General features: G+C 40.6%; 1 protein-coding gene across 5 annotated transcripts in view; it reads left to right on the forward strand.

The window, feature by feature from the left end:
• Positions 1-27,907, forward strand: part of QDPR (quinoid dihydropteridine reductase) — a 236,801-nt gene that overhangs the window by 26,861 nt on the left and 182,033 nt on the right. For 3 of the 5 annotated variants that reach the window (XM_058193641.1, XM_058193642.1, XM_058193644.1), the window contains exons 3-6: positions 1,134-1,230; positions 5,274-5,414; positions 9,616-9,724; positions 10,542-10,625. In XM_058193641.1, coding sequence (XP_058049624.1) covers positions 1,134-1,230; positions 5,274-5,414; positions 9,616-9,724; positions 10,542-10,625 — 431 coding nt within the window. The other 2 variants (XM_058193645.1, XM_058193643.1) reach the window with 2 other exon arrangements.

Raw genomic sequence — 27,907 nt, forward strand, 5'->3', positions numbered from 1 at the left:
GATGGAGGAGGGAGTAGAAGACAAAATATGCACTTGGATGAAACACTTGAGTGATTAAGGATGTATTTGTTTGTATGTTTGTTTAAAAATAAAAATCTTTTATTAAAAAAAAAGAAATTTTGGGTTCAATTGTGGTCTAAGTCAAGGACTACCTGTATTTTCAGTGCCTATTAAAATGTAAAGGATTTCCTGTGATGTCATCAAAGTTGCTGTCCTGACTTTTTTGAAAGTCCTCTTGGGAGTAATATTTTTGGTGCATGCTAAGCCACTGCTTGTGAGAGATCCACAACTGAGAATGGAAAGAGGACCGGACCAGCCTTACAAAGCACAGGCTTATATTAAGCATTATGGTTTGCATTCTTGCTCCTATTTAGAGGTAGGGAAGTATGGTTCATGCATGTTAACAAGATGAAAATTCAGGAAAAAAATACCATGAAAAGTTTTGCAAAATTCCCAATTTCATTAGTTACAATATTAGCATCTGCTCTGCAGCTTTCTGTCGTATTTCACTCCCGAAACAGTCTTATTTTTCCCAGTAGCTTTCCAAAACCAGTTTTGTAATTCGCTCAGTCTTGCTCATTCAAACAAGTTTTGAGGCATCTTCTTCATACCAAAGTGACACCTATGTCCTCCCACCCCTACCCCTCCCCAGGAAAAGAAACCATACTTACACCCCCCCCCCCGAATCACATTTTCTGTTATTTTCATATCTGTAATTTTACTAATTCCCAATGTTGTTAATAACAGCAGAATGGTGAAAAAAAGCATGAAGATTGCTCTGTTGCAGGTAGGGAAGGAGTTTGGAAAATTCTCCCTGTTAACCAGGCAAATAGAGCTCTTTCTACTCCTTTATACCTGAGTTAAGAGAAGAAAGAGAGGAAAACAGCAGCCCAACTACTTTAGTTTAATAAAATCTGTTCCAAAGCCAGATGACTTCAGATTATAGGTTAAGATTTGCTGAAAGCTTAACACCAACAAAGCCAGGCTTCTAATGATTCCATATGCAGAAATATTTATCGCTTATTTTAGAGAGTCAGTGTACTACTTTGGTAAGGACTGGTTGAAATATTTATAGATCAAAGTTGCTGGTACTTGTTCTATAACTCTGTTCTTTCAACTCTGCCTTTTGAAAGGTGACAGAAGACGTTGGAAAAGTCCTGGGTGAAAAGAAAGTGGATGCTATCCTGTGTGTGGCTGGTGGTTGGGCTGGAGGCAGTGCCAAGGCAAAATGTAAGGGTGGCAGTTCACACAATGCTCTCTTTCTCTTTCCCGTGGTCTTTCAGAATGACCTATTTCTGGTCTGTGATGGAGCTGCTCAGCAAAGAATGCTGCAGCTCCCCCATTTAATGTCTTCCTGATGTCTCCAGTCCTGAAATTCCATTGATGCAATAGAAGCTGTGGGATAACATCTGCTTCCTCTCTTCCAGTGGTGTCTTGGACTGGCTGCATTGAAAAAAAAAAGCCTGTTGGGGAAAAATAGAAGACCTCATAACATATTTCTAAATTTAAATGCATTTTAGTAGGGCTGTGTTGCACAGTTGAGTCTGCCCTGAAGCTGTCTATGATTGCAAAGATAGCGTCTAGAAAGCATTTGGAATTTTTATTTTACTTATTTGATATTTATTCCACCTTTATTACTTTCTACAGTGCATTCAGAAAGTATTTGGACCCTCTTCACTTTTGTCCATTTTGTTATGCTGCAGACTGATTCTATAGATATATAGATTCTATATATATTTTTTCTCATTAAACTATACTCACTACCCCATAATGAAAAAGTGAAAACAGAATTTTAGAAATGTCTGTAAATTTATTAAAAACAACCAGAAATATCAAATTGGCGTAAGTATTCACTCAGTACTTTGCTGAAGCACCTTTGGCAGCAATTAAAACCTTGAATCTTTTTGGGTATGATGCAGCAAGTTTTGCATACCTGGATTGGGGGATTTTCTGCCATTCTTCCTTGCAAATCCTCTCAAGTTCAGTCAGGTTGGATGGTGACTGTCGGTGGAAAGTCATTTTCAGGTCCCTCCAGAGATGTTCAATAGGGTTCAAGTCAAGGCTCTGGCTAGGCCATTCTAGGACATTCACAGAGTTTTCCCTAAGCCACTCCTGTGTTGTCTTGGCTGTATGCTTAGGATCATTGTCATGTTGGAAAGTGAACCTTTGGCCCAGTCGGAGTCTTGAGCGCTAGGGAAAAGGTTTTCATTGAAGATACCCCTGTACTTTGTGCCATTCAGCTTTCCCTCAACCATGACCAGTCTCCCAGTCCCTGCTGCTGAAAAACATCCTCACAGCATGATGCTGCCACCACCATGCTTCACTGTTGGGATGAAATAGGGCAGGTGATGAGCAGTGCCTGATTTCCTCCAGACATAATGTTTAGAACTGAGGCCAAACTGTTCAATCTTGGTTTCATCAGACCATAGAATCTTGTTCCTCACAATCTGAAAGTTCTTCAGGTGCTTTTTTGCAAACTCCAAGCGGGCTTTCATGTGTTTTGCGCTGAGGAGAGACTTATGCCTAGCCATTCTGCCATAAAGCCCAGATAGGTAGAGGGCTGCAATGATCGCTGTCCTTCTGGAACTCTGTGTCATCTCCATACGGTATCTCTGGAACTCAGTCAGACTGACCATCGGGTTCTTGGTCCTCTCTTACTAAGGCCCTTCACCCCAATTGCTCAGTTTGACTGGGTGAGCTCTTGGAAGAGTTCTAGTTGTGCCAAACTTCTTCCATTTGAGAATTATGGAGGCTATTGTGTTCTTAGGAATCTTCAGTGCAGCAGAAATTTTATTGTAGCCTTCCCCAGATGTGTGCCTTGCAATAATCCTGCACTCTGAGCTCTGCAGGCAGTTCCTTTGACTTCATGGTTTTGGCTTTGTGCAATATGTCAGCTGTGAGGTTTTCTATAGAGAGAGGTGTGCTTTCCCAAATCATATCCAATCAATTTAATTTATCACAGGTGGACTCCAATCAAGGTATAGAAACATGTCAGCAGCAATCAAGAGAAATGGGAGGCATCAGAGCTAAATTTCACATGTTGTTGCAAAGGGTCTGAATATCAATATCACCAATGTGATATTTCAGTTTTTTCTTTTTAATAAATTTATGTACATTTCTAAAATTCTGTTTTCACTTTGTCATTATGGAATACTAAGTGTAGATTAATCAGAAAAAAATGAATTTCAACAGAATCAGGCTTTTGCATAACAAAGTTGAAAAAGGAAAGGGGGTTTGAATCGGGTGAAATGCTCCCAGTTCGGACCGGATCGCGTGATCCGGTAGCGATGGGGGCAGGTAGTTTGGAGAACCAGTAGCAAAAATCACTGCCCACGACTCACTGTTCCTCTTCTCTGACCCTGAAGCAATCGGTGGTGATATAGCTGCAAATGGCCTTAAATGACTGCCGCGGCACTTCAAAGGGCCGCACTACAGCTGATCAGCGCTGTAGGCAGTGAGTAGACCAGTGCCTCTATTTTTAAAGAAGGTAGACCAGTGCCTGCCAAAAAAAGGCACTTGGTTGACCGGTGCCTCTCAGTAAAAGGCAATTGGTAGACTGGGGCTTCTATTTTTAAAGAAGGTAGATCGGTGTCTCTCAATAAAAGGCAAATGGTAGACCGGTGCCTCTCAGTAAAAGGCAATTGGTAGACCAGGGCCTCTATTTTTAAAGAAGGTAGACTGACCACCTGCCACAAAAAGGCACTTGGTAGATAGGTGCCTTTCAGTAAAAGGCAATTAGTAGACCGGGGCCTCTGTTTTTATTTATTTTATTTATTTATTTATTTACATTTATACCCCGCCCTTCTCCGAAGACTCAGGGCGGCTTACACTATGTTAAGCAATAGTCTTCATCCTATTTGTATATTATATACAAAGTCAACTTATTGCCCCCAACAATCTGGGTCCTCATTTTACCTACCTTATAAAGGATGGAAGGCTGAGTCAACCTTGGGCCTGGTGGGACTTGAACCTGCAATAATTGCAGGCAGCTGTTGTTAATAACAGGCTGTTTAGCAGCCTGCGCCACTCAAGGACCTTTTTAAAGAAGGTAGACCGGTGCCTCCCAAGTTTTGTATACTTTATTATTTTTATTATTTATTATTGTTGACCATGCCCATTCAGTCACCTGACCACCAAGCCACACCCACCAATTAAGCCACACCCACAGAACTGGTAGGGAAAATTTTTAGATTTCACCCCTGGTTTGAATACTTTCTGAATGCACTGTAAGTAACTCAAGGTGGTGAACATATATAATACACTTTCCTCCTATTTTTCCCACAATAACAAGTCTTATGAGGTAGATTGGTTGAGAGAGTGATTGACCCAAAGTCACCTGCCCGGCTATCATGACTAAGGTGGGACTAAGACTTAAAGTCTCCTGGTGATTGGCCCAAAGTCATGCAGCCAGTTTTCATGCATAAGGCGGCATTAGAATTCAGGTCTCCTGGTTCCTTGGCCAGCATCTTAACCACTGGCTCTAAGATGTGTTTTATATTCCAAAGCCTTGGCATAAGCATAATATTTAAGAAAAAATGATTTGTGTGTGCCTTGTAGGGCAGCAATAGGTTTGTGTAGATCCTCCCTTTACATATCTGATGTGAGTAAGAAGTTCACATTGTTCAAATGCAATTTTTGTGTAATGGTTGAACTTCAGACTTGGGATTGTTTAATATGCTTCCTGCAAAATAAAATTGCCTCCTTCAACTTGAAATCATAGTTTGTAAAAAGATTTAAGGCCCAGTTTGGAGATTATGGGAAATGGAGTTAGCAAGCTATAAATTGATCAAAGGCACTGGTGTACATTTTCTGTTCTTCACTCCCGTCTGTATCTGGAAACCAGATGGTTAATAGGGGAGTGTCTAAATTTGAAGCAGGATTGAATCATCGGTGTCTCCTTAGATTTAAACCAGATTAAAAAGAATTGTTGAGAAATGAGCACAATAAGATTGCATTTGACAATTTATTTTTGAACTGGGATAGTGATCTAGATGGTCTGAGACTTGCTTTGAATGCTACAGGTGTCTGAATGCTACTAGTTATTTTTTAATATATAACCATCCCATTGTTAAACCCACAGGTATCTGACTGGGCAGCTTGGAGTTAAATTCCTATTTCAAACCCGGCAGCTAAACTAGGGAGCTGTTCTCAACTGTCTTGTGCAGAACAAGACCTTATCTGGCTAAGAGAAAACAGTTGATGATGCTCTCTCCAGAAGGTGGATGTGTTTCATGATGTATAATGGTTTTCATATCTTCCTGTTCATCTCTTAGCTTTATACAAAAACAGTGACCTGATGTGGAAGCAGAGTGTTTGGACATCAACCATCTCTAGTCATTTGGCTACCAAATACCTGAAGGAAGGGGGGCTATTGACTCTAACAGGTGCAAAAGCAGCATTAGCTGGAACTCCAGGTAAAATGGAAATATTCCTGGTGTGTGCATGTTGGTTTGGTCAATATTTTCCTTAGCCTTTAATATTCAGATTGGAAATTTCAGTTGTAGAAATTCTGTCCTCCAGTGAAAACTTTAAACTTTAAAATTCTGTTAATATTTGGGAGAAGAATGTATGTGTGTTTATGAAAGGCTTTTTTTAGCTTGTACAGAAAGTGCTTTAGCTTGAATATAAGCTGCAAAAAAGCTAAGACCTATTTTGTTCCCTAAGTAATAATGCTGATTCTGCTTGTTTACTTTGAATTAGACCTTTGTATTTTCTTGCTTCAAAGACAAATGGCCTTCAACCCTCTGACTCAATCCTTACAAAATAGACCTGGCCCTATTAGTAGTTTTGTGTCTGTATAAAGTCTACAGAAATGCTGTGTTTTCTGCTAAAAATTAAAATTTCCATTCTGCTACGGGAATCCATATTGAAACAATGAGTTCTGCAATCGAATCAATGTTAATAGCATTTTAAAAATTGCAAATGAAAAAAGCTCAGTCTTTGACCATTGAAATGCTAGGAGTTTTCACCATCTTTTGCTGAATTGGCAGATTCTAGTTCAGACCAGGGAATCTGCTATTGTAGACCGACTTCCAGCTTCAAAGAAAAGGTAGAGGATTAAGGATTCCTATTTTCCTTAACAGAGTAGTGTCTGAAATATGTTGTAGGATATCCACAATCGAATAAGGTTTTTGATTCTAAATGAGTTTACAGTAGATGTCTTTTTGAATTACAATTTACATTGTTCCCTTCATTTAAGAAAAAAAGTATCTAGGTTCAGTAGCAGAATACCTAAACCAGTTTTGTTGTAGGTAGGTAGATGGATGGATGGATGGATGGATGGATGGAAGGAAGGAAGGAAGGAAGGAAGGAAGGAAGGAAGGAAGGAAGGAAGGAATGGAATTCCAATCTAAATTCATAAATATGGAATAGTTTAATAAATTCATTGGTTCATTTTGTAATACAGATATTCCTTGACCATCCATTCATTTAGTGACCATTTGAAATTACGATGGCACTGGGGAAAAAATGGCTAATGATAGATCCTCATACTAACTGTTACAGCATCCCAGCAGGCATGTGATTGCAACTGGGCACTTGGCAAAGTTACAGCATCCCACAGTCATGATCATATTTGTGACTTTCCCAACCTTCCCCTTTCAACAAGGCAAAGTTGGCAGGGGGAAGGTGGCAGGGGAGATCACAAGTTGAAGTAACATGATGTCTTGCTTAACAACTATAGCAAAAAAAGGTTATAAAAATGGGCCAAGTGATTCCTTACTTAACAACTGGATTACTTAACAACAAATATGACTGTAAGTCAAGGACTATCTGTAAAACTAAATTTGGAGCATTGGTATTTAATGCTAAATACTACTTTTTAATGGGTTTCAAAACCCCACTAAAACAGCAACATGAAACCGTCCATAATATATTAAAATGTTAGTTAAAATTAACATATTTGCAAGTCAGTTCTTGACCTTGCTCTTATATTCCCACACTGATGCAATGACAGGTGGGCTTCCAGAGACCATCTGATGTGGTTGGATTCCAGGAAGTGCCTTATATCCAGTAAGGTGCATTTCATAACAGGCTTCTGCTGAAAGTCAAACTTTATTCTTAACCATGAAATGACTGCGGAAGATATTGTTGCCAATAAGACTATTTCTGTGGAAAATAGAAAAATCCAAGGTCATGGGGTTGAATGGTTAAGAAATAGCAATAGCGCTTAGACTTATATACCGCTTCATTGTGCTTTTACTGTCCTCTCTAAGCAGTTTAGAGTCAGCATATTGCCCCCAACCATCTGGGTCTTCATTTTACTGACCTCAGAAGGTTGGAAGACTGAGTCAACCTTGAGCTGGTGAGATTTGAACTGCCAAACTGTAGCTAGCAGTCAGTTGAAGTAGCCTGCAGTGCTGCAATCTGACCACTGTACCACCTCGGCTCTAAATATACAGGCAGTGGTGAAATCTGAACCAGTTTACTACCGGTTCGCTGGCTGCACATGCGTACTGTGTGCCAAACGCGTGCTGCACATGCCAAATGCAAGGTGCATGCGTGCACGGTGCATGCCAAAAGGAGGCATAGGGTAAGTAGAACAGTGCACAGGGGTATGTGTGATCAGCTGTGACATGCAATCTTTTTTTTTAATTTTAAAAGCATTTTTTTACAACCTAGTCAGCCAAATAGGTTGTAAAAAATGCTTTTAAAAGTAAAAAAAGGCTCTGACGATCACGCAGCTCAGCTGTGATCGTCAGAGCCTTTTTTTTTTTTTACTTTTAAAAGCATTTTTTACAACCTATTCCTACCATTCGGGTGGGAAAAGTGAGTGAGCTGGAAAGAAGCGGCAAGCAGGTGACCAGGCAATTCGGTGGACATGGGCGGGGGGGGGGGCAGGGATTTTTGCTATTGGTTCTCTGAACCACCTACCGCCATTGCTACCGGATCGGCTGGTTCAGTCCGAACCGGGAGCATTTTACCCCTGTATACAGGTAGTCCACAACTTACAACCACAATTGAGCCCAAAATTTATGTTGCTAAGTGAAACATTTGTTAAGTGAGTTTTTCCCCATCTTATGACTTTGCCACAGTTATTAAGTGAATCATTGCAGTTGTTAAGTTCGTGACTATGTAGGACAGATGGGGAGGAAGCTAACCACCAGATTGCAAGAATATAAGCAAGAAGTCAGACGAGCAGCCCTGAACTCATTGGTAACCTCACACCGCAATGAACAAGGACACACGTTCATTTCTGCAGCTTCTAAGATGTTTGGACAGACAGGCACAAAAACAGCCAGGGAAGTAATTGAAATCTGGTAAACGGCCATCATCATTCAACAGGAGTGCTGATTTACCACCAGCCTATCAAATACGTAGAAGGCGAGGGCTGGGTAGCACAAGCAAACGACAGCCAGTGACTTAAAAGCCAGTCATCAATACACTCCAATCAATATCTAAACCACATACAACAGGCACTATATATAACACACACAGAAGAGCGCACACTCTGCTAGAGAGAAGTTCTCTGAAGATGGCTCCAGTACAAGTCTGAAAGCTTAGAATTCAAAACCTCTGGTACTGCTGACCGACCCCAATTGTTTCCTGCAACATTATCCTGGAATATATTTGCCTTCATTCGTCAATACCAACTATTCAAAGAAACAGATGTAATAAAAAAGGAGGTGGAGTTGCATTATATGTAAGAAATCATTTTTGTACAAAAATGCACAAAAACAAGGATGAAAACCACCTAGAATACATATGGGTCAATATAAAAGGAAAAAAAATAGTATACACCTATGGCAATGGCAATTTTTTCCCTTTTATATTGACCCATATGTATTAAAGCCTCCCAACCAAGCAGAAGAAATAGATGGACTTTTTGTTAACGAGTTAATAAATGTATATAGGAAATATAGCACAGCAGTAATGGCATACTTTAACTGCCCTGATACCAAGTTGGAGACAAACTCTGCATCTAGTGGGAGATCAAACAGGTTCCTAACCAATCTAGTTGACAACTTTGTAGCCAAAAGTTAGAGGAGGGAACTAGAGGACAGCCATACTGGACCTAATTCTTACTAACAGAGAAGAGAAGAGAGAGGATTGAAGCAGCCTAGAACTAAGGTGAAATTTCCTATGTGAGAGCAAATAACCAGTGGAATGGCTTGTCTTCAGGAATTGTGTATGCTTCATCACTGGAGGTTTATAAGAAGAGACTGGACAGCTACTTGTCTGAAATGGTATAGGGCAGGGGTCTCAAACTCAAGGCCATGGGCTGGATCTAGCTCATGGGGTGCTTAGATGCGGCCTGCAGGGCCAGCCTAGAAATCACAAAGGACCGGCCCGTGGTGGCTCTGCTAGCAAAAACGGGGCAAGGGGCTGCACATGGCCTGTCCGCACCCCGTTTTTGCTGCCAGAGTACTGCAGGAGGCTGTCCAGGCTGAAAACAGGGCTCAGGGGGGTTTGCGTGCGGCCCGCTCCCCCAACATGAGTCCTGTGGCACGCCCATCATGGCCATGCCCACCCCTGGCCCCCTGAGGTCAAACACAACCCTGATGTGGCCCTCAAAGAAATCCAGTTTCACATGCCTGCTATAGGGTCTCTTGCTTGAGCAGGTGGTTTGACTAGGTCCTCCAAGGTCCCTTCCAACTCTTTTATTCTGTATTCTAGGAATGATTGCATATGGCATGGCCAAAGGAGCTGTCCATCAACTCTGCCAGAGTCTCTCTGGTTCAAACAGTGGCCTCCCCGCTGGTGCTGCAGCTGTTGCGATCCTTCCGTAAGTCATTCTGGAATCACATGGGAGTTATGTGATTCAAGGGATGGCCTGAAATTCACTGGCTGCCAAGCTCCTGCAGAGTTGGAAGAGAACTCTGGAAGAGAACAGAGTTGGAAGAGCCACAGAGAAGTAGCTTGAACATTGGGCCTAGATCCAGAGGCTTGTGCCACACATACAAAAAGAGGGTGGAACTTGGATAGTGTAGTCTCTGCTGCAATCTTGAATCTTTAATCTCCTCAGGACTTGTGAATCCAAAGATGCGAAAGGACATTTCACTCCACACTTCCAGTTATCTAATGCTTTTAATGAAAAGCCACCTAGGGGGTAAAATGGTGAGATTCTCGGAACATTGTTAATCAGTGGAACAGCTTGCCACCCAGAGTTGTAGGTATTTCATTGCTTGAGGTTTTCAAGAAAAATTAGGCAGCCATTTGTTTGGGATGGTATGTATATGGTCTGCTGCCTTGGGTGGGGTTAGGGTTAGATTTCCAAGGTCCCTTCTAGCCCTATGATTTTTTTTAAAACTGTATTTTCCATATCTGGGGGAGAAAAAAACTATTGGACCTTTGATGAAGTTTGGACATAATATTTTATTCTGGGTAACATGTCTGCTTCAACAAGAAGATTGTAATGAATGAAAGTGCATTTTCCTGGGGACAGGATTGAAAAAATATTATGCTCTTTATTCTGGGCTGAGCCTGGTGCTTTTGTTAGAACACAGAAGAAATGCAGGCAGAATTGATCAGATGAGCCAGACAGCGAGCAAAGGAGTTTATCTCTCTCTCCCTCTCCCTCCCCACCTCTCTCTGTGTTCCAGGGTTACCTTGGATACTCCAATGAACAGGAAATCCATGCCAGAGGCTGACTTCAGTTCCTGGACGCCACTAGAGTTCATTGCAGGGTGAGCAAACAAAACTCTTTTCCAGCTCCCAGTCTGAAACCTTGAACATATGTTGTGTGCATTTTGGTTCAGAGATTTGTTGAATAACAAAATCTGTGTCCTGTACAAATCTGTGTCCTGCAAATTGATGCTTGGAGTCTTGGATGTCCACAGTGAGGGGAGCGGGGAGGGAGGAAGCCATTATGGTGGCAGAAGAAAAACAGAATAACAAGAGCTGTCAGGAAATTTCTCCTTAGTTCTAGGTTGGTTCTCTCCTTGATTAGTTTCCAACCATTGTTTCTTGACTTGCCTTTTGGTTCTTTGAAAAATAGGTTGACCATTTTCTTCTTTATGCCAGTGCCTCAAATATTGAAACACTGTTATCATGTCAAATCCAATTCCTATAACCGTTCTTCATATGTTTTAGTTCCAGCTCCCTAATCATTTTTGTTCCTCTTTTTTGCACTCTTTCCAGAGTCTCTACATCTTTTTTATAATAGGGTGACCAAAACTGGATTCAGTATTCTAAGTATGGTCTTACTAAGGCTTTATAAAACGGTACTAATATTTCACATCATCTTGATTCTGTTCTGCTATTAATGCAATCTAGGATTGCATTGGCTTTTTTGGCTGCTGCCGCACACTGATGGCTCATATTTAAATGTTTGTCCACTAGGACTCCAAGATTCTTTCACAGTTACTGCTATTGCGCTAGGTTTCACCTAAACTGTATGTATACATTTGATTTTTTTCCCCTAAGTATAAAACCTTATTTTTCTCTACCTTGAATTTCATTTTATTAGATAGGTTCCAGTTTGTTGGGCCCTGTCAAGTTTGTTGAGATCCATTTGGATTTTTAGCCTATCTTCTGGGCTGTTGACTATTCCTGCCAGTTTAGTGTCATCTGCTAATTTGATGAGTTCCTCTTCTCATTTAAATTATTTATGAAGATGTTGAAGAGTACAGGGCCTAAAACATCCTATTTCTTCTTCTTGGTTGTGTGTGGGGGTGTATAATGCAATGGCATTATTTTTTCTTTTTATATTGACCCATATTCATTCTGAAAAGCTTATTGATTTTATGCATTTCTATAGAGATGTAATGATGTCTTACATATAATGCAACTCCACCTCCTCTTTTGTTAGTTTTTTTTCTTTTGAAGAATTTGTATCTTTCCATCAGTACATTCTCGTCCTGAGTTTCATCTCACCAAGTTTCAGTGATGTCAACTACTGTATATCATACTTGCCCTTGTGTACTAGGACTTCAAGTTCACCTTGTTTACTCCCCAAAATTTGAATGTTTGTGCACAGGTATTTGAGTCCTGTATGTCTGATCCTGGGTATGCTTCCTACTTTATTTCTAAGCTTTTCTTTCTTCCCGTCACTTCTTGCATCATTGATTGGTTGCCTTGGGATTTATGGTTGGGATTAGGTCCTAAATATCCTAAGGATTGGTCACCCTCCCCCCTCAGTTTTTGTTTAAAGCGTTTCTGATAAATTGAGCCAGTCGTTTTCGAAATACATTCTGATTCTTGTGAGGTGCAGCCCATCTCTTGCCAGAAGTCCTTCATGTAAGTCCGTGATGGCAAACCTATGGCACTCGTGCCCCAAGTGGTATACAGAGCCATCTCTCCGGGCACGCCAGCTGTTGTCGCTCTTCTGAGTTGGTCTTCATGCACGCGGGGGTGCCGGAAACCAGAAGAGCAGCTTCCTGGCATGCATGCTGGCCTTCACTTCACTCAGTGCTGAAAAGGTTCACCAACACTGATGTAGGTAATGCAGGCCATGCTCTAGGAATCCAAAGTTCTTTTGGCAGCACCAACTCTTAAGCCAATGGTTCATTTCTAAAATTCTTTGTTCCCTCATTGGATATTGACCTATTGTTGGAAGTAGAGATGAAAATACCACTTGTGCTCCTAACTCCTTAACTTTCTTGCCTAGCTGCTCATAATTTCACAATATTGTTTTCAGGTTCATTGTCATGTCATTCATCCCTATGTGAAGGAGAAGAAAGGGCTAGTAATCTGTGAGTTTGATTATTTTAGTAAGGTTCTTGGCCACATCTTTGATTTTTTGCTCTAGGGAGACAACATACCTCCGTAGATTGAAAGTCTGGTCTACAGATGGCTGGTTCTGTTCCCCTGAGAACTGAATCTCCTATAACCAGCACTAGACTTTTTTTCCCCTAGGGAAGTCTAAGCTATTTTTCTCCCTTTTAGGAGCACTTGATGATGCCGCTTTTCTATGTGTTTGCATGCTTTCTTCCAGGGGGAGGCTGGACGTCGATTGCTCAGCTCCAAAAGGGCTGAACTAGATAGCAGGGGCATTGAGAAGACCTGCCTCTTTTTTTTAATGGAAGGGCAAGGCTTTTTATGGAGCCAAAGCACAAGCCGCACAGAGATGCTTGATAAGAAGATGGGTGGCATACAAATTTAATAAATAAAAAAAGCTTATATTGTGTAGTCAAGGCCACCATCTTGACATTTTTTTCAACATGCCTGCAGCATTGCTACTCAGAAGACTCAAAGTGCTCTAGATTGTGGGGTGACCAATAAAGGCCAATACGACCCCAAACTGCCAGCCAGAGCATTCTTTTAGACACATAAATATAAGGAAATGTGATATCAATATTGTTTTCATAACTGGGGTTCTATTGTGGTTCAAGTATGCCTCAGGTGTTGCTTGGTTCCCTTCCTCACGTGGTTTTTTATATTTGGTTAAAAATCAATAATTTAAAAGAATGAGAAGCAAAACACCAGGCTCAAGTATTACCTTATTTACATTGTTTCCGATGGCATCAAAGACCACCCAGGTCCCCAAAAACTTTATGGTAAAATAATTGGTGTTTGGCCAAGCCTCGTGCATTGTTGCATTGACCCATCAGTTCTGGAAAAGAAGTAATCTAAGTAAGAAGAGGTGGGAAAACTTGTATCTGGGTGGCAATTTGGTAAATGGGTATGAATAACTGATTATCTGTCCTCCAGGTGCTGTATTATGAATGGACCTTTAACACAATCTCAAAATCTTATACTATTGAAAGTAAATGGATTAATGGACAGATGGCCTGATAGGCAGACAGATACTGTACATAGATTAATTTCTTTTCTTGGAAAGAAAAGTGTCTTGCATCAGTTTATCTGATCTATTTATTTATATTTTCTATCTTGTGCAAGCAGAATAAACTGAACTACAGAAGAGAGATCTCCCTTAGCTGAGATGTCTCAAACCAACCTCAACTTCATAGTGCCTCTTTTAAATTGTAGATTGGGAATAATTATGGATTATCTCCTTGTATGTAGAAGGTGGTTTAGTTTCTTTTAGTAATAGCCCTGATGCAGCTGAGAATAGTTGTTCTTGTGCATAACAAAAATAATGTTACATCTTAGCAAATCTTTGGATTTAGAAGGTTTGTCTTTCCAGGAAAATAAAGAAATGCACCTCAAGACCATTAAAATAGAAACTTCTGCACTACAATCTTTTACAAGGTCCTCTGAATGGGGGACTCAAATTTCTTTTCAGCTTGTTATCTCATAACTTTATTAATAGGGAAATTATGGAATAGTTATGAAAACTCAATGAGCATTTGGATTGTGAAACTTTCCAATGAAACTAACTCATGCACTTGTTTCCATCTGTTCTGCCAGAATTTTTTATGACTGGATCATCGGTAAAAACCGGCCAGACTCTGGAAGTTTGATTGAAGTGGTAACAACTGGAGGAAAATCTGAATTTTCACTGGCCCACCTCTGACCCAAGAGTGGCATTTGTGCAAATAGGGGTGAAATCATAAAGATAGAAAATTTGTCTAGTGTATTTGATCACCTTCTGTTCCTGCCCATTATCTGGCCTTATTTGGAACCAGATCTGCAGTTGTGTTTGTCTTGCTAAATGTGACTTAATTACCCAAAGGTGCAAGGCATCTTGCATTTAATCAGAGAAATGAGTTTCAAAATGGATTAATAGCTTAATTTTGCAGAGTGAAAACTAGGGAGGGAGAACAAGTGGCTCATGTGGCAGATCCCACAACTTACATATTTGCATCTGATCTTGGTGTAGAAGTACAGAAGAATGAGGCTTTCATTGGGACATCCCTGCCCTCATTTATAGGTGAGGATGCTGTGAATGGAAAATTGTCTTCTTGTAGAATACTTGTATTTCGGTGAATGGCCATCTTGAATGTTACCCAGGTAGATGTTGTGCTTAGTTGTCACATATTATCATACTTTTTCGAGTATAAGACACAAACACACACACACACCCAAAGTGGATGAAAATTGTGGCGCATCTTATACACCAAATGTTGCTGAAGCTGACCAGGCTGTTTGCTGCAAAGACGCTAGCCAGATGGATATGGATGGATGCTGGTAGGCAGAGATAGAGATTTTTTTTTCTTCTTTTCCTCCCCCAAAACTAATGTGCATCTTATACTCCAAAGTATCTTATACTGCGAATAATATGGTAATTCTGACCAAAGATGCAATATTGTTACTGTCTTTGAATAATTATGATTATGTCATGAGGTTCCACAAAGACCAAGAACAAAACAAGAATATGTATTCTACCTTCCCACTTCACAAAAAATGCCCTAAATACAACCTAGAGAATGTGAGTGCTGTCACTTAATTCTTCATTCCTAAATACTTTCTGAAGTTTCTTTACAAATGCAGAAAGAAGGGGATATTTAGAAGAGCCCATTTAACATGGACATTATTGTTGCTGTCATTTGTCTTAAAAGCAATGAAAAATTGTCAGTGCAGAGTGCCAGTTCTCAGGGCTGGTATATCTGGCATATTCCTGCTATCATGTGCATAAAGAAGGCTGTTGACATTATTTTTTCTTGGGAGAGTAATCCTTCAGATGAATTCTTCAAGCCACACCAGTGATGTTGCTACGTTGTAGCTAAGGGTTTTTAAGTCTACATGTTCCCTACCATTTTTTATTCAGGGCAGAAGGAATAGAAGGGAATAGAAAATAGAATAGAAAATAGAATAACAGAGTTGGAAGGGACCTTGAAGGTCTTCTAGTCCAACCCCCTGCTTAGGCAGGAAACCCTATACCATTTCAGACAAATGGTTATCAAATTTCTTCTTAAAAATTTTCAGTGTTGGAGCATTTACAACTTCTGGAGGCAAATTGTTCCACTGATTAATTGTTCTAACTGTCAGAAAATTTCTCCTTAGTTCTCCTAAATTGCTTCTCTCCTTGATTAGTTTCCATGCATTGCTTCTTGTTCTACCCTCAGGTGTTTTGCAGTATAGCCTGACTCCCTCTTCTTTATGACAGCCCCTGAGATACTGGAACACTGCTATCATGTCACCCTAGTCCTTCTTTTCCTCAAACTAGACATACCCAGTTCTAGCAATCGTTCTCTATATGTTTTAGCCTCCAGTCCCCTAATCATCTTTGTTGCTCTTCTCTACACTCCTTCTAGAGTCTCAACATCTTTTTTATATCGTGGCGACCAAAACTGGATGCAGTATTCCAAGTGTGGCCTTACCAAGGCATTATAGTGGTATTGACAGTTCACATGATCTTGATTCTATCCCTCTGTTTATGCAGCCTAGAACTGTGTTAACTTTTTTGGTGGCTGCAGCACACTGTTGGCTCATATTTAAATGATTCTCCACTAGGATTCCAAGATCTCGCTCACAGTTACTATTATTGAGTGAGGTACCACATATACTGTGCCTGTGCATTTTGTTTTTCTTGCCTAAATGTAGAACCTTGCTTTTTTCACCATTGAATTTCATTTTGTTATATAGCATCCAATGTTCTAGTCTGTCAAGATCCTTCGGTATCCTAAGCCTATCTTCTGGAGTGTTGGCTATTCCTGCTAGCTTGAAATGTGCAAATTTGATGAGTTCCCCATCTTTCCCCTCGTCCAAATCATTGAAGATATTGAAGAGTACTGGGCCTAAAACAGAGCCTTTCACCCATGTAAGTGCAGAGGCCTGGTAATATAACTCCCAATCTGGCAGCCTAACCCCCCCCCCTTTGTTTTTAGAATCGTGTAACATTTCCAATCTTATTCTTGCTCTTTTTCCTTGCCAAATGTATTTTGACATTTTATTTAGCTCCTCAAAGTATTTCTTTTCTAACTTTATTGGAATTGTTTGGAACAAAAATAATCTCTGCAAGATATTCATTTTTATTGTAGCTATTCTTTCTATCATTGATAATTGCAAATTTTTCCGTTTCTCCAGATCTAGTTTAATTTGTTGCAAAACTTATACTGTTCCTTCTTTAATAGTTGTACATCTTGCTGTTTATTGAATTCCTAAGTATTTTACTTTCTTAACTATCTGAATATCTGTCTTCATCAATTCGTTGTTGTTTATCTGTAACATTTCTGACTAATATCTTGTTTTTTCTTTATTTTCAATCCTGCAACTTCACCATATTCTTCCTTTTTTTTTTATTAATTTGGGTCCAGTTTCTTGTGATTCTTCTAGAATAAATACCAGGTCATCTGCAAATGCCTGTAATTTGTTTTTTTCTTTTTTAAATTCCATACCTTTTATTTCTGAATCTTCTCTAATGTTTTTCTGTTTAGCACTTCTAATGTTAATATAAATAGTAAAAGGGACATCCTTGTCTTTGCCTTTCCTTATATTAAAGTTCTCTGTCATGTCCCCATTAACCATCACCTTTACAATTTGTTTAGAATATATTGCCTTAATCATATTAGTAATTTTTTCACCAAAGTCCATATATTTTAATTGTAGTAACATAAATTGTCACTTCACATTGTCAAATGCTTTCTGTGCATCTAAAAATATCAACGGCATTTGTTTTTGTTTTTTTTGGAATGTACTTCCTAATACTCCAACATATTCAAGATAATTTTCATATAATTTTTAATTTCTCTTTAAGGTAAAAAATCATTCTGGTCTGAGTATATAAATTTATTCAAGAATCTTTTTAGTCTCTGCTACTATTGAAACATATATTTTATAGTCTAAATTTAATAATGATATTGGCCTATAATTTTTTATCTACTGAATTTTCTTTCAGTATTAAAGTGATATTTGCTTCCATCCACGTATTTGGTATCTTGGCTTCTAATAATACTTCATTGTAAACCTCCAACATTGAAAAGCCTAAAGTGTCTTGTAGATTCAGCGGTTTCTGCTTTTACCTCCCCAGGCAGCTGTAAGAATCAGTGGGGCCTACTCATGAACAAACAACTTAATGAATACTCTCCACATATATAGCTACTTAAAATTGAGCCTTAAAAGAGTGAAATAGTCAAAATATTGTTATTGCCATATAGAATGTGTACTGAATAAATATACTTAACAGGAGAAAATCTTAATTGGTCTTTTGTGATTTTTTTGTGGTCTTTTGTGAACTTTTATGAGTCTTGGTGGTGCAGTTGTTAGAATGTAATATTGCAGGGTAACTGCCCACAGCCTGGAGTTTGAGCTTGATGTGGCTCAAAATTGATTTAGCCTTCCATCCTTCTGAGGGTGAGGACCCAGATTGCTGGGTGCAATACACTGACATTATAAACTGCCCAGAGAGTGCTGTAAAGCACTATAGGGTAGTAAATAAGTCTAAATGCTATTGCTATTTGGTGCTTTTCATCAAATGCTTCTTGAAAATTTATCTTCACATTAGATAAGCTCTTTTTATGATTTACAATCTGCAAAATGATGAACATATAAATATTTGTATTAAATACATTTATTTAGTGCAGTTAATAAATAGTCCCTGGCCCCTACTGCCCACTAGTGGACGTTCCAGTTTTCAGTGGTGGGCAGTAGGGGTTTTGTCCGATACTGAAGCACTTTCCTTTTTTTTAATTTGACTTTTTAAAAAATTTTCATAGCATTATTTAAAAATATTTTCATTAGGTTTTCATAAAATTCCCCGTGACAATTTAAATTTCTGAAAATATACTATTTGTATCGCCCGCGCATAAGTTCATGTTATGTAAGTGAAACTAAATGGCGCTATAGTGCGATCGCAAACAAAAAAGTCTTGTCCCAGAATAGCTTGTGCATCTGCCCCCACAGCACCCAGCTGTAACAGACAAGCAGAGCTGGTAGCCGACGCCCCCCCAACCCAATCCACAATGCGCGAGAGGCATGCGCAGACGACGATACATGGCGCATTACTGTGGAATCGGTGGGCAGTTAGAAAATTTTACTACTAACAGAGATGAAAAAGTGGGCGGTAGGTATTAAAAAGATTGACTACCCCTGATTTAATGAATGAATACTATAAGATTGCACAAGGATACTGATGTAAAAGGCAGTATATAAGCGTGAATATCCTTATAGATGATATATAATAAAATAACATGTTCAACTGTTTCAACATTTCCTATTCAACACAGACAAACATATTTTTCAAATAGGATTTTAGATAATTTTCTGTGTAGTGATGCTGAAGGCAAAATAGAAAAAAAAAATCCTTAGTTTGAAAATGTAAGGAGAGATAATTGCCCGCTTCCCAAAAGTCTTGGTCATCCAAATTCTATTTCTTTCCGATATATACAGGATCATGAGGTGGTTTGAAATGGTGTCCAAGAATGCCTCAGTATAGCCAATATCCTGCATTTCTCAGATAGTTCCCCCCCAATCTGATGCTAATTCTGCATAATTTCTTCTATTGCTGCACACACAAATTTTGCTAGAATAAATGTGGAGGTGTGGATGTAGGAAATAATAGTTTCTCCTTCAGGTTTTCATCAATCTTAAATTGTGCAAATCTTAAACATTTTGCCAGCCTGATTTTCTCAAACAAAAACAACGAACTTGGCATTGAAACATGCAACATTTATTTTCCTCCTCCTCTACTGTGCTGCTCTTTTTCCAAAAGACTCATGATCAGAAATAGGGCAAATCCTGACAACAGACAACAACCAAACATTTTTTGTCCTTATCTTTTGTCATTGATGGTCACTTCTTAGCATTACACTGCTTTCCTCCCACTCAGCCAATCCAGAAGATACTTGTGCTATGCTAACAGTTTAACAAGATATTTTATTCAGACTTGAGCTCTATATACATGTGCAACACAGTCTCTTATATTGTTTCAAATCCCAGTCGAATAGCCTCCCTACTCCCAGTCTCAATGGGTATTGATGCAAACAACATCAGCTCTTCTCACTGAAATGCTATAATTTTTAACACATGCTATTTTAAACCACCAGTTGTCACTGTTAGGATATGGAAATGTACATGTACCTAGATCCTATAGGTGACAAGGATGAGCCGTACCAAAAGAGGAGGAAGGAACAAATATTTCAAACAACATGCAGAGAGAAGAAAAGAGACAAGGTGAGTGGGAGAGAGCCTTCCGACTTTAGTGTTTCAATATTTGGGACAAAGTGCAGACATCATCAAAACAAGCTGTTGTGACTTTTTCAAAGAAATAGAACAGCACAGAAGAGGAGAGGAGAAAATTGTCTCCAGTGCATAATCTCTTATTGTACATGCAAACAGCAGAGTGATAGGTTATAGATCATAAATCATAGTTACAATTATTAATTTTATTTATTTATGAAATTTATTGACTGTCCAATTTACCATAGAGTAACTCTGGGTGGCTTTCAGTTACATATACAGTTAAAACAAAAACTTAAAATCAAACATTAAAACCAAGTTCACATGGAGAGGGGATGGAGTGGGGGGAGGTGGGATCTGTTATTACTCAATCAACCACCTCCATTGTGCTATTCCCCCACTGGGGCTCCAAGTTGACTGGCAAAACCACATCATTAGGACCCTTACAAAAGGATAGGAGGGTTGGGACAAATCGCACACTGGGGAGGCAAGATGTTCCAGAGGGTAGTATCAGGTTCTGGTGTATAAAGAAAATGCCACGCACACAAATGATGGTTTGAATCCTTTACCGGCACGAACTAACATCCATAAAGTAATACAGGAAGATTTTGTTGGAACTAATGCTTTGTGCTCCCCACCACCTTATAAAGCTTTATCACCCAGGTGACCCTTAACCCAATTCCTCCCTATTCATTAATCATTGTTCCATTAGATACCGCAATTAGTCATTACTCCCGCACGGTCCCAGCCCGCTGGCCACTCCCTCAGAGTGGCCAGCATTCCAGCCATTTCCAAGCCTCTCCAGATTAGTCATCATTACAGCTGTTTTCCAAATTTTCCTGTAACTCAGCCTCTCAGCCACCCTCAACAGCTGCTCAGTCAGCAGGGAGAGGGATCTTTTTTTTATATATATATAAAAAAGTTTTATTTTTACAATCATATCAAATAATTCATCCAATGTACAATTATATACAATTAGTCGGGCTTGCCCAGTCACCACCCCCCTTTTTAACTCTCTTCCCTCTTCTACCTTCTTCTACCTTCTTTCCAAACCTGAGAGGGATCTTCATGTTGCTTGGTGGTCAGGAGGTAAGCTGAGGAGCCAGGATGCCATGGGAGCCGCTGCATCTCCAGAACCTCTGCACCCACCGGAATGGCAGCCCCAACATGTGGCCGTATGTTGAGGCTGACATGCGCCCCCCCCCCACCAGGAAGTCGGGACCTGAAACACAGTGAGATCAAGCCCGGGCTATCCTCCCCCCCCCCAGTTTCTCTGGATTTTGGCGATGGAATGCTACAGTTAAGTCTGGGGACATTCATGTCATCACTGGGTACCCAGGAGAGGTACTCTGAGAGTGGATACCCTTTCCATACTACCATATATTGGAGACTTCCTCTGTGCCATCTCGTAACTAGGACATTTTCCACCTCAAATTGTGGTTCCGCCCCATCCATAACTGTTGTGACCCAGATCCAAGTAGGTAGCAACAAATTCAGTTCGTGATAAAATAAACTTTATTCAAACTGCTGGGAATTACTCCATTCCCAGTGTCATGCAACTCAAAGTAACAAAGGCCTCCCAAACAAACATTCTTCGGTTATCACAGACCTGCGTCCAATTAGGCAAACTGCCAAAGACCCTTCCTGATAAATGTCCAGAAGTCAGAGCAGAGAACAGAGCAAAGAATGCAGCTACAACATTGTTTTCCGGCAAACTGAAACACTGGTGCTGGTCTTGTTTTAAGCCTTATGGGAGGGGCCAATCATCTCTTGGCCCTACTCCCGAGTTGTCCTCTCTGCCTGAGCTGCTCTTGCCTTCTGGCAGCTCTTCTCATGCGTGCATTAGGAATAGGCTCCTCCTGTTCCTCCTCCTCACTAATATCAGACTCTGGAGGCTTTGGAGTCCGCACCTCAGCCTCATCGCTGTCCGATTCTGTTGCCAGCTCCGTAGGCTGCTGACGGGCCACAACAAACAGGCTGTGGCGGTGGTACATCAAGTCCCCTCAATGCTGAGATTCAGACTGGCTTGAGTAGGCTGCTTTGGAACACCAGATGGGTCTTCCCCAGCAGCCGGGGCAGGCAAAGCTGTACTGTCACTGGTTTTATCACCCAGACAATGGGAAAGGGCCCTTTGTATTTAGGTCCGAGGTTTTTACCAGGGAGGTTTAGCCTCAGGTACTTGGTGGACAGGCACACCATTTGACCCACTTTGAACATATGCTGTGGCCTTTGTTTTTTTGTCTGCCTGCTGTTTGTACCTTGCCACCGCATGATTCAATGCCTCTTTAACTACTTGCCACACGCCCTTCGTTCAGTCTGTCCATTCCTTCACTCTGTCATCCACTGGGGCAGTTTTAGGGCATTCTCGTATTGGGATGAATTCTCATCCCTTTGCAACCTGGAATGGGGTATTATCCTGTACTGCTATGGATAGCGTTATTGTATGCTACTTCAGCAAATGGGAGTAAATCTGCCCAATTGGTTTGTCGATATTTGATATAATACCATAGATATCGCGCCACCATGGAGTTAGTGTATCCTCATTGGTTTCAGGGTGAAATGCTGAGCTTAGCCCCTGGGATGCCCTGATTCTGGTCAGGAAACTTTGCCAGAATCTGGCAGTAAATTGCACTCCCCTATCCAAAATCACCCTTTGGGGGACACCATGGAGACGATAGATATGGACTCTGAATAACTTGGCCAACTTTTTTGCAGAGGGGAGACTGGGACAGGCTATGAAATGGGCCTGTTTTGAAAATAAATCTATTACGGTCCAGATGACTGTATTCCCTTGACTGGCCAGCAGTTCTACAATAAAGTCCATAGCTATCTGCTCTCAGGGTTGTGCTGGACTTGCCACTGTTTGCAACAGACCTGGTGGCTTGCCTGGTTGGGGTTTCGTGGTGGCACACACCACACAGCTCCATACATAGTCCTTGATGTCCCTTTTCATTTGAGGCCACAAGAACTGGTGGTTTGTGAGGTGCAAAGTCTTTAAGTACCTGAAATGTCTGGCAGTGCATGCATCATGACAACATTTTAACACCTCCAATTGCACTTCCCGGGCCACATACAATTTTGACCTCTTCCAAGCAAAACCATCCCTCTGAGTTAATAGGGAATTGTTTTCCTGGTACCAGCGGTCTGGTAATGCAGACTGGATGGCCTGAGGGATGGGGCCACCAAAGCCTGATGTTGGTGGTGTGACCCAGGTCCAAGTAGGTATTATTAGCCGCAATCAGTTTGAAAACGAACAGACTTTATTAGAACAGCTAAGAATTAAACTCATTCTCAGCGTAGTCCAAACTAATTCAAAAAAAAATTCTTCATAACACAATTTTTCAGTCTTATCGCCAACCTTGGTCTAATTAGGCAAACTGCCAAAGGCTTTTCTTGGCAAAACTTCAGAAGCATAAGACGTCGACAAGAAATAAATGCAGCAAGACAAGAAACAAGTCTATCAACGTTATTTTCCAACAAAGAGCCCAAGAGCCGTTGCTGGTCTTTTAAGCCTTATGGGAGGAGCCAATCATCTCTTGGCCCTACTCCCAAGTCATCCTCTTTGCTTTAGCTGCTCTTGCCTTCTGGCAGCTCTTCTCATGCGTGCACTAGGAACAGGCTCCTCCTGTTCCTCTGCCTCTCTGTTGTCAGCCTCTGGATGCTCTGGAGTCCGCACATCACTCCCCGATGACCCTGGCCCCATCTCTGCCTCTGATGCAGAGCCCTCATCTGGGACTTCCCCAGTCTCCAGAATTGGCCCATGTTCTTCCTCAGCCTCATCGCTGTCTGACTCCGCTGCCAGCTCCACCAGCTGCTGGCAGATCACAACAGTTGATAAGTTACAGTCTGCGAATGGTGGGTGTTTACTGTTTGGATTTGGTCAGCAGGTATGATGGCTTGCATCACCTCCTCATGGACACTTTCATATTGTGGCTTCCTGGAAAGGGAATTAGCCAGGTATGCATTTCAGGGTGAAAAGATAATGCCTGACATACAGGGCCCACCTCACCTGCTTTGACGACAGTCGGGGTTGTTGCAGGGCATTCAAGTTCTTGTGGTCTGTCCACACTTTGAATGGCACAACCCCACCCTCCAAGAGATGCCACTAAGTCATCAACGCCCATTGAACCGCAAAGGCCTCCTCCCAGATCAGCCAGTCACATTCTGTCTCCATTAATTTCTGGTACATATATACGCATGGCTGCATCATCTCATCCTCGTTCTTTTGTAACAGGACTGCAGCCATGGCGACGTCACTTGTGTTAGCCTGCACTATGAATGGCTTTGCTGGATCTGAGTGTCAGAGGACTGGTTCATTCGCAAAAAGTGCCTTTAGGCGTTCAAATGCTTGTTGGCACTCAAGGGTCCAGTATATCAGGTGACCTGCCTGGGGCTTTCCTCTGAGATGTTTTGTTTTGAGGAGATTGGTTAATGGTAGAGCTACCTGGGCAAACGATGGGATAAACTGGTGGTAGAAATTTGCAAAACCCAGGAAGCTTTGTAATTGTTTTCAGGTTCTGGACATCTGCCAGTCTATCACTGCTTTGACCTTAGCCAGGTCCATCTTCACCCTCGCTGGTGATATGCGAAACCCTAGGTAGTCCAATCGGGTCCGGTGAAACTCACATTTCGATAGTTTCACATACAATTGTGCATGAAACAGTTTCTCTAGGACTTTACGAACTAGGGTGTGTTCATCTATGGTCTTAGTATAGATGAGTATATCAACAAGATACACCAGTACCCCATTATATAGGTGTTCATGCAGTACCTCATTGATTAGCTGCATGAACACCATGGAGGCGCCCTGCAAACCAAACGGCATAACCCTGACTAATAATTCCCCAGGGGGAAATTAAATGCGGTCTTCCACTCATCTGCCCATATTTGTACCCGGTAATATGCTTCCTGGAGGTCTAATTTCGAGAACACCCGTCCCTCAGCCAACCAGGCTAACATGTCCTTCATCAATGGCAGGGGGTACAGGTGTTTTACACAAACTGCATTAATCCCCCAGAAATCCACGCACAGATGTAACCCCCCCTTCTCTCGAAACAATACGGGTACAGCCACCCGGGACCAAGCGGGCTGGATAAAGCCTCGTTTCACATTTTTCTCAATGAAAGCCCTCACCTCCTTCAGCTCAGCTGGAGTCATCAAATACATCTTGGGCTTTGGTAAAACAGCCCCTGGGAGGATTTCTATCCTGCAGTCAGAGGGTCAGTGAGGAGTCAAGGCATCTCATTCTCGCTCACCGAAAATCTCTTGCAGGTCAGTGTACACCTCAGGGTAGCCTAACTCACAGACCCCTGAGGATGTGGGAGAGCTTCCGCCACTCCACCCTGGTCTACTGTAGGAACTTGGCCATTCCTCATGTTGCAGTGGGGTTGGACCCAGGCTCAATCGTAGATGCCGACAGCCACCACCCCACCAGATGGATGGGCCCCATTTGTCCAACCAAGATAAATCCAGGACTATGTCTTCTGTTATTTTAGGCACAACCACAAACTGTAGGTTTCCCTGTGAGCACCTATTTCCATAACCACCTCCTCTGTGACGTGGGTGGTGGGCCGTCCGCCCAGTAAAGACTTCTTTGTCTGGGACTTCCAGTATGGCTCTGCTTCGTGGAGAAGCAGCTATGATTTAGCTGCTAACTCCCTAGTCAGTAGAGCTGTCAGGACATCGTAAATCTGGGTCCGACAGCTTGGAATTCTCTCCTTCGGGCAAAGAAGGAGAGATGAGCATTCAGGTTGAAGTTGAGACACCCTAATAAGCTTCTAAGGCTTACAGGGAGTTCTCCTTCCATAGCCTGATAAGCTCCTGGCTGGGCGAGGCTTCTGCCTTTATGGCGGACAAACGAAGCGTCCAATTTCCATGGCTGGAGTTGATTTATGATGGACTGTAACGTGGACAGAGCAGAAACTGGAGTTTTAACACTTGTTTGTAAGAAGACTGCAAGCCCCTGAGGATATATTTGCTGCGAAGATAGGAGAGAAGAAAGCAAATGGCGGTTTTGTGGAATGTGTGTACTGAAAACGAAAGTTAAAGAAATGCTTACTAACAGCTAGTGTCGAAATAGAAGATATATAGGAAGATACAGACTAAATGGAAGAAACGAGAATCTTATGATTTATATTTTTTCTTCTTCTTTGGGATTATAGTGATTTAGAAGAAAAGTTTTTTGAATTTTTCTTTTTTAATTTTTTTTTCTTTTTCTTGGTCCATTATTAAGCTATATTTTTTTTTTAAAAATGGCTTTTAAGCAAATAGTGCCAAGTGTCATTAGAAACTTTGAAATTTCCTCAGCTTAGATTCAAAAATTAAAAGAAGAAATTAAAAAGGAATTAAGAAATTCTTTACAGGAGTTTTTGGAGAGTCATTTTTTAGAAATAGATCAAAAATTTGATGAAAGAGAAAGAGATGTTGGATTTTAAGGAAGTGGTGGAAGAGCAGAACAGGGAAATGAAAATGGTAAAGGATGCAATTGCGCAAATATTGAGCTCTTGTATTCAAATGGAGGATGATCTTGCAGAAATTAATAAAGCTAATTTAGAGTTACAAAGGAAAATAGAAGAAATTCAAAAAAATCAAAACAATTGGAACTTAGATAATAAGATGGAAGATATACAGGCAAAGGTAGATAGGGCAGATGAAGAAAGAGTAATATTACAATATAGATTAATGGAATATGCTATAAGGGTGAGGGGGTTGAAACAAAATAGGAAGGAAAATTTAAAGAGATTTTACAAGCCTTTGCTCAGATAAAGGGTGTGGAGCCAGAAGATTTTGAGATTAATATTGAAAGAATTTATCGTGTTAATTCTTGGTGGGCAAGACAAAATAGAGTACCGAGGGATGTGGTTATTTATTTTACAACTAAAAAGGTTAGGTATGAAATTTTGCAAGCCTTTTATAAAAATAAATTTCAAATATTGGGACAAGATATAAAAATGATGAAGGAAATTCCTCCTAAAATGTTAAGAAAGAGAAGAGAATTTGCTTTTTTAGTGGATGAGTTTAAGAAACATCAGATATATTTTAGATGGGAAGTCCCAATGGGTTTGTCAGTGAATTTTAGAGGCAGAAAGTATTTTCTTAATTCAGTTATGAAAGCGAGACATTTTTATATTAATGTTTTAAAGAGTGGGAATCCTTTGTTGTTAGATGCTAAGTTAATTGGTTTGGAAATGATGGAAAATAGAATGGGAGAGGGGAGGAATGTTTAAGATGTGAATATGATGATTATGGTTAATTTTTGGAATTGATTTGTTTAGGATATAAATTATAGGATTTTTGTTATTTGCTATTTGTATGGTATAAATCTATGGGATGATATTATTTAATTGTGAAGGATGGAAAGTGAAATTTATGAATTTAGATAATGTGGATGTAATGATTTTAACTGCTTACTGTTATATTGTGGATGTAGTTTAAATGATTATTTGTTTTAAATGATACGTTTATAGATAGTAAAAGTTATGAAGTTAAGCTGGAAATATTATATTTGAGAGATTTTATTCGAAATGATATTTGATTGATGGAGTAGTATTGGAAGATTGGATATTAAATCTTATGACAATTGAAGAAATATATAAGTGATGAAAATTTGAATTTGAGAAGCTGGATTGTAAATTAAGAAATGGACTTATGAAATTTGAAGGAATATAGGACTTCTGGTGGCTCCGTCTCCCCGGAGGACGTCTGGAATGGCGTCCCGAACTGAGATTCTGTAAAAGCTGGTGAAACAGCGGAGAACAGCTGTTAGCCAGCTTCAAAGCTTTTCTCTGGGTGAAAGAGAATAGCGAAGAGTTGCTGGATAGCAGAAGATTGCCCCAGGGGCTCTGCTTTCTTATGCAGAGTCTCGGAGGGGTGCCTGCTTAATCCAGCCCTACTCCAGACTCGGCTCGATCCTGCTAATTAGGCAGGACAAGAGGAAGACGCCCACCTCTAATCCATTGATTCCGTTTTGAATAACTAAAAGCAGACGGGACAAATACAAGTGATCGAT

This window comes from Ahaetulla prasina, chromosome 8 (assembly GCF_028640845.1).
Source record: "Ahaetulla prasina isolate Xishuangbanna chromosome 8, ASM2864084v1, whole genome shotgun sequence".
Taxonomy (NCBI): Eukaryota; Metazoa; Chordata; class Lepidosauria; order Squamata; family Colubridae; genus Ahaetulla; species Ahaetulla prasina.